Source organism: Magnolia sinica, chromosome 2 (assembly GCF_029962835.1).
Source record: "Magnolia sinica isolate HGM2019 chromosome 2, MsV1, whole genome shotgun sequence".
NCBI lineage: Eukaryota > Viridiplantae > Streptophyta > Magnoliopsida > Magnoliales > Magnoliaceae > Magnolia > Magnolia sinica.
In genome coordinates, this window is record NC_080574.1 from 127,458,971 (window position 1) to 127,466,921 (window position 7,951).

At 40.7% G+C, this 7,951-nt stretch overlaps 1 protein-coding gene across 1 annotated transcript; it reads left to right on the forward strand.

Annotated features, from left to right (window-relative positions):
• The first annotated feature begins 3,912 nt into the window (after positions 1–3,912).
• Positions 3,913–4,400, forward strand: LOC131237592 (non-specific lipid-transfer protein 2-like). Its single transcript, XM_058235446.1, has one exon. It carries the CDS (start codon positions 3,969–3,971, stop codon positions 4,254–4,256), a length of 288 nt encoding a protein of 95 aa, XP_058091429.1. The 5' UTR covers positions 3,913–3,968; the 3' UTR covers positions 4,257–4,400.
• Positions 4,401–7,951: the final 3,551 nt, after the last annotated feature.

Genomic DNA, 7,951 nt, shown 5'->3' on the forward strand with positions numbered 1-7,951 from the left:
TTTAAAAATTAAAAAAATTAAAACTTAAATCATATCTTATCCATTTGTCCTTTTTTTAATCATTTTCCTTCCTTACCTAACTCGTTGCGCTCGAACTCCCCTCTCTCTCTCTCTCTGCCACTCACCCGAGCTTGACTCAGCGTTTGCCCGACTTATCTCAACAACGAATAAGATACAAACATTTAAAGAATTTATAGAAAAAAACTAATCATTATGTTTCATATACATATATATATATATATATATATATATATATATATATATATATATATATATATATATATATTGAATGTTAGGTCAGGTTGAGAGACTCGAATCAAGTAAGCTCGTCTGGAATTAATTTATTAGCTCACCTGGGTTTCAGTCCTTGGCTGGGTGATAGACTCTGAGGAGTTTCAACACAAGGTCTTGGGTTCGAAACCCATAGGTGGTGAAATCCCACTACAGCGTGCATTGGTGTGTGGCCGGTGCGTGTGTAAAAAATAAAAATAAAAATTAACTATTAGCTCACCTTTGACTTGACTAGATAGATTTAGCAAACAAGATAAGCTTCAATGATAGGTTGACGCGGAGCTCGAACTCAAGGAGAGCACCGACAAACCAACCCAAGCTTAACCCCCATCGACTCGTCTCGGCTCCATGTAAAGCCCTACCCACATTAAATTGGAATCGTTAACTATAACATCACATAATTTCACCGCAAGGGACGTCAGCGTGACTTATGAACGGTCGGTACCCTGTTACATCACTGTTAACCATCGACGGTGAGGGTGAAATGTAAATTCTAATGCCCCGCTAATCATGCAACCGTAGAGGAGAATAGACTACTAGGTGTGGCTGGTACCACTTACTAAATTGTGGCAACTCATCCACCTTAAACGTGTCATATGTGCCAATCTGGACCGTCAAAACCGAGGGGCATGTTTGGAGGGAGCAATCCTGAAAATAGGATTGACCACACCATCTTAACCGTCTGATTTTCCCCATTGATTGAGTCCACCAATGATTTTCTTTCAGGCAACCTTCACAATTCGAATTATCTGATTGGTGTAATTTTTCAGGAGATGATGCATACACAACGGGTCCAGTGATTTGGATGGTCTAGATTGGCTTGTATATCACGGTAGATAAGTTCCCACAAGTTGATGAGTTGTGGCAAACAGACATTGTAATCTACCCCGTGGTGATTGGTGAAGTGGATGCGGATTGCCTGTGACCCTGGGCACGTAGACATGCCTGTACCGGGGCAGTGTGGGGCTCATATAGATGTCCGTGACAAATCCACTCGTTCATCTGTTTTAAAAGATGACAATAGTACAGGATTTTAAAAATCAGTCAGATCCAAATCTCAGGTGGGCCACACCAAAGACCAACGAAATAGTTGGAACAGAAACATCCACCGTTGAAACCTTCCTGGATATGTCATCCAAATCGTTGACAAATCCCAAATCCATCTCGTCCATCTATTTTGTAAGCCATCCAAGAATAGGAGGAAAAATCAAGTGAGTGGGGATTGATCACATGAGGTGCTGGAAGTTTTGTATTGGGATGATATAAACGTAATCGTCGGCTCCAAAAAAGTTTCAACGACGGATATTTCCGTTCCCACTATTTCATTCGGGGTGGCCCACCTGAGCTTCTGATCCGTCTGATATTTAAATTCCTCTTTCAAAACAAATATGAACCTGTCACCCACATTTCTGTGGGTCCCACACAGTATATCCATGTGACCGGCGTCACAGGCAACCCGCTTCCGTCCACGATAAGGCAACTTCCTGGTCCCATCTCTATCGTCCCTCTCTAAAAACATTGATTGGGAACGGATTGGGTACTTCCCCTGGCACCAGCCAATGGTTGATGGTTGGTGCTCTGTGGGGCCCACCATGATGTACGTGTTTCATCCATGACATCCATCTATTTTTCTAGACCATTTTATGATATGAGACAAAAAAAAAAAAAAAGAGATATATCAAGATCTCAAGTGGACCACATTACAGGAAACCGTGTCGAATGAACGTCGACCATTAAAAACTGGGCCATAAAAGTTCCGGATCAAGTTGATCTCTATTTTTTCCCTTCATCTGGGTCTTTATGCCCCACTCAACATATTGGATGACGATTAAACAGTACAGTGGACCTTAGGATGATTTTAATGGTGGATATCCAATCACTATTGTTTTCCTGTTGTGTGGTCCACCTGAAATTTATATTACTCTAATTTTTGGTCTCATAGGTTAAAATGATCTAGAAATATAGATGGACGGCATGGATGAAACATATACATCACGGTGGAGTCGACAGAGCACCGACCATCGGCCACCGGGCCGGTGGCAGCTGGCAGGGGGAGTAGCCAATCCATTTCCACATTGATTGATCCCGTACACACGCATGCACCAGATAATCAATGCAACACGCAACTGTGTGCTGCAGGAAAAGCTCTGGAGCTCATCATGATGTATATGTTTTATCAACGCCGTTCATCACTTTGGGAGCTTATTTTTAGGGTACGAGACAAAAAAATAATAATAATAATAAATGAGGTAGATCCAAAACTCATGTGGACCACACCATTGGAAACAGTGATGAGTGAATGCCCACCTTATTGATGGTTAGAAATGTTTTGGATCAAGCTGATATGTATGTTTTCCCTTCATTTTGGTAATACGTGACCTAATCAAGAGGTTGGATGGCAAATAAATATTACAGTGGGTGATAGAAATTAAGTTTTCTACGGTGGTTGTTTAATCACTATTCATTAAAGGACAAGTATTCACGTACAACACATTAAATTTCACACACAACAGCAATCCGTTTCCCATCAAAATCTCACGTGTTTACATTGGATAACATCCTAGCCGTGCATGTGAGGTGAAAACAGAAATGGTCCATCAATCAGGCGGACTCCACCATCCAAATTAATACAGCTGATTCAATTATTCCAATTTTCATTCCAGGTGTTCTTTATGATATAGATCACCCATGTTAACGGCTCCGATGCTCCACTGAAGTGACACAACGTCCGCGTTGTATGTAAAAGCTAACATACAAACTTGTATGTGAACACACCTCTCTTCACGTTTCTCTACTTTTCAACGATTACGTGTGAACACCTCGCTTCATGCGCCGATGCTTTCTAGGAGCGGATTCGGTGAGTTCGGGGTTACACCAAGTTCGGTAAAGCCGTAAACCGTGGGGTCCACCTTGATGTGTCTGTTATAATCCACACCGTCCATTAATTTTTTTCATCTCATTTTATTACATAGGCACAGAAATAAATCATATCTAAATCTCAGGTGGACCACGCTACAGGAAAGAGTGGTGAATGAACGTCCAACATTAAAAACTTCTTAGCTCCCACCATACTGTTTATTTGCCATCCAACCTCTGGATAAAGTCAATAGACCTGGATGAACTGAAAACACAAGTATCACCTTTATCCAAAACTTTTCTCGCCTATAACAAGTTTTTAATATTCAATAACCACTATTTCCTCTGGTGTGGTCCAAATGATATTTTGATCTACTTCATTTTTTTGGAACGTACCTAAAATGATCTGAAAAAACGGATGAACGGCACAGATATTAAAAAAATACATCAAGCTAGACGCACGGCCTCGGACTGATCGAACTCGGTGTCACCCCGACCAGACCGAATCCGCTCCCATACTTTTCCCATTCATCAAAAGTGGCCAGGCCCCACGGTAACGAGTTTTCTACTGGGCACCACCCAAAAGAGGTCAAGATCAAGGACCCAACGGTTGTATAAAAGAATCATATTAAATAATTGGAAAATCTACCACAGAAAAAGTACCTCATCTACATTCACACGTTACTTTTTATTTATTTATTTTTTCACATATAGGTATCTATAAATAGACCACACAAGCCTATCAAATACACCAATCTTCTCATTCATCTCTCTCTCTCTCTCTCTCTCTCTCTCTCTCTCTCTATTTCTCCTGCCGTTCGATGAAGATGAGGCTATCCTACTTGCTGTTGTCTGTGGTCGTGGTGTTTTTGCTAGTGGGCCATGCCCCCATCACGATGTCAGTCACGTGCAACGCTGCAAATCTGAGCTCGTGCGCCAGCGCCATGCTGACCGGGTCCCAACCATCGGCTACATGTTGCAACAAGCTGAGGGAACAACGGCCATGTCTTTGCCAGTATCTCAAGGACCCAAATCTCCAGAAATTCATCAAGCCTGAGAATGCTAGGAAGGTGGCCACCACCTGCAACGTCCCCTATCCAAACTGTTGAATCCATTTGGTGGGCCCCACTTTCCTCTGCCGTATAGATGGTGGATCTAATACATGGGGTGGGCCATCTGATTATATATACGAGTGGTCATATAGGTTGCTGATGTACCGTCCAACTCCTCATGGTACACTGTAGTTCTGTGTATGTTCTTTTTTTCTTTTTCTTTTTTTCTGCTCTCTCTCTCTCTCTCTCTCTCTCTCTCTCTCTCTTAAAAACTATAATAACAGCAGTACTAGTGAATAAATGTAGTGGGGCAAATATATTTTAAGTAACGTGTGGTGATGCTTGATTTTGTGATCGAGACCGTTGGTTTAATGTGACTAACCATGGATGGATTGGGGCACACGAGCCAGTTTGGTACGTGTGGTCATCTTAGAGGGGTGTGTGTGTGTGTGTGGATTGGATGCCTGATCAGCCTCGAGAGACAGTCATCCTTTAATACGAAAATGGTTTTTGCTGGACTGTTTGGGATTTGATCAGATTGTACAAGTGGGCCCATGGTTCATTTGTTCAAACCGTTGATATGATAAGCCTAACCATGGATGGCCCAGTTACCAAAATTAGAAAATATCGGAAAGATCCTAACCCTTCAATAGGCGGCTAAGAGATAGAGGGTTAAGGAAAAAAAACAAACAAACAGCAACAATTAACTTTCAATCAAGAAGAGGCCTGAAATTTCATGGCTAGGATCATCCGAATTTCAGGAAATTTCAGGAAGGGCGTGTACAACTACCTGCTTGTGGGGTCCACCGTGGTGTTTTTATGGCATCCAAACCGTCCATAAGGGTCACCACCTTCAATATCAAAATGCAAAAAATCAGGCCGTCCAATTATCAGGTGGGAAACGGGCAACCGTCTGAATTTGAAGGCTTTTGGGTGGCTTCCATTGCTTTCTAGGATGTGGGCCAGCTGATGATTTGATGGGCCTGATTGTTTGGGAGTCCATTTGATGGTGGGGCAACTTTGCTGGATGGCTTGGATACACCATACACCATGACGGCCTGATGCTCTCCAGGTGTGCTTGTTCCCCCTTCTTCCTTACAATGACAAGTCTTTATAACTCTAATGAGAAGTAAAAGAAGTCGTTAAGAGACCCTCCTGGCCCAACCCTAGACACTCTAAGATCCTTTTTCAAGTTATTTTATGGTGCTAAGCATAAAAGGGGATTTGAAAATCCTCCCAGATCCATGGTGCCAAACCACCCCTAAACATTAAAAGAAATTGAAAGTAGAGCCAGGCCAAGGCTAGCCGGGCTAGGGCCATCCCCGACCCAACCCTAAAGCTATACAACCTCATTGTGGCCCACCTGAGCCCAGCCCGTATGGGCTAAAGAGGCTCCACCCCTAGCCCTTGCCCCAGTCGGCAAGCCCTATGAGTTAAGCTACATGTCTGTCATCAAGTTTTTTCAATAGTACAATCATGTCAAAAAAGATCTTTCATTGCCCAATAGTATATTTATATGGATGGATTTAAATGAGTTCATCAATATATTATTTATTATTTAAACTAGGGTCCATAATTTGAATGGTTTATAAGTGTCCACATATCATCATCTACCATACTCTATGATGCTATCTAGTGCCTATGTATTATTTGGCATACACTAAGGCAATGGGTTGGTATGGGAGCTCTATTAATCATTGGCTTTGGCTCAGCTTGGCCCCAACACTGGGTCTAAATTTCAAGTCCAAGCTCAATCCTCAGTCAAATTTAATGGCCCAAACCCTAACTCTTTAAGATCAGGTCATTGGCTTCTTTTATGGGATGAGTATCTTCCAAAGATGAAAATTTACTTGTTGTACAACATATGGTTTAGATTTCCCCAGCAAGAAGTCATCGACAGTCTAATATTGTTACTGCATCTATCTGTTAAAAAATAAAAAATAAAAAATCTCTCCCTTCTCATGAATTTCCATTGACCTGCAAGAGTTTGTTGAAGTTACGGGATCACTATCATGATATTTGTGTGACATCCACTCCGTTCAATTGTGCCAATGGCCCATGTTAGCAAATAAGCTCAAAAAAGAGGTAGATCCAAAAGTTAAGTGGGCCATAACTTATAAAACAATGAGATTAAATGCTTAACATTCACAACTTTTCAGAAGCCACTAATGTTTTGGATCAAGCTGAAACTTGTGACTTTGATTAATCCCAGTGAGGATAATGTTTTTAAACTGCTTAAATTTCACCTGCAAAAGTCTTTAAATAATTTTAATTTTATTCGAAAAAACCTTTAAAAAATAATAAATCCGTAGTACTTTCTCTCGGTTTCCCACCTTCCTCTCTCTACATGAGACAGACGGGCTTTCCTTGACGTGCTGTGGAATTTTCTTCTGGATTCCTCACTACATGACAGACGTTGGATTTGTCTTTGTAAGATCTATCACCTTCAGTCGTCTCAACTGTCCACATGGTTTGCCCTCTTAAAGAGTTTTCACAAACTTGGGCTTTTCTATTTCTTTCTAATCTCAATTTAGAATACCAATTAAGGGAAATAACATGGAAATAAGGAAGTAACTTCATTTTAAATAATATTTTCTTTCTAAAATTTTTCTTTTTAAATAAAACATATCTTATTTCTTTTTAAGTTCTATAGATGTCAAGAGAGTCAAAGTGGGGTTGAAAGTGGTTGGGTTGGGTTGGGTTAGGTTGGGTTGGCTCGGGTTGGGTTGGTGCTCAACCCTATATATCCTAACCCAAGGTTCCTATACCTCAACTCTAACCCAACCCAACCCAACCTCAGGTTGGAAATTCTCAACCCAAGCCCAATTCAAGCGGGCTCGGTCAGGTTGGTTTAGTTGGTTGGGTGAAACATGCTAATATTTTTGTTATTGCATTAGTCTATTATATTTCAATACATGTCTTATTGTGTACCCAATTTTATTAATCATATATGTAGTTATTTATAGTAAAGAACTTCAATTTTTCTACACAAACAAGCTAACATATAAGACAATTATTCCTTTAAAAATCGTGTTGTGTAGCATGCAATCTATATGGGAGAGAGAAATCCCGCATATCTTGTTAGCTTGAGTCATAAAAAATGACGTGTGCCAATGAGACCCAACGGCACTAGAATTTCATATGCCTTCAATACACACTCAATCATAATTTATAAGTAACTTATATATTGATCGGGTTTAAGTTAGGTCGAGCAACTCGAGATCTCATTACCAAAAAACAGGGCAACGCCGACGGCTAAAAACCGTCAGCAATGAGCTTCTCCGACGGCTTTTAGCCGTCGCAAGGTCTGTCGGGAAAGGGTGCGTCGGCGATGTTCGCCCAACGGCTAAAAACCGTCGGCGTTGTCGGCGGCTAAAATCCGTCAACATTATCGGCGGCTAAAACCATCGGCGTTCTTGGCGGCTAAAAACCGTCGGCGATTCTCATTAATTAAAAAAATAAGAATTTGGATGATATATTTGATTTTGATTTTTGATTTCTTCTTTTGTGTAGACTTTTCCTTCTCAAATAAGTTGGTTCATTAGGACTTTGGAGAAATTGGTATATCCAGTTATGAATGTGTATTAATCAACGCACACATCCAAAACTAGATATACCCATTTCTCCAAAGCTTTGAACGAACCAACCTATTTGAGAAGGTTAATCTACAAAATAGAAAAGGAAGAAATCAAAATCAAATATATCATCCAAATTCCAAATATTTGGATTGGATATATGCCTATTGAAAAAAA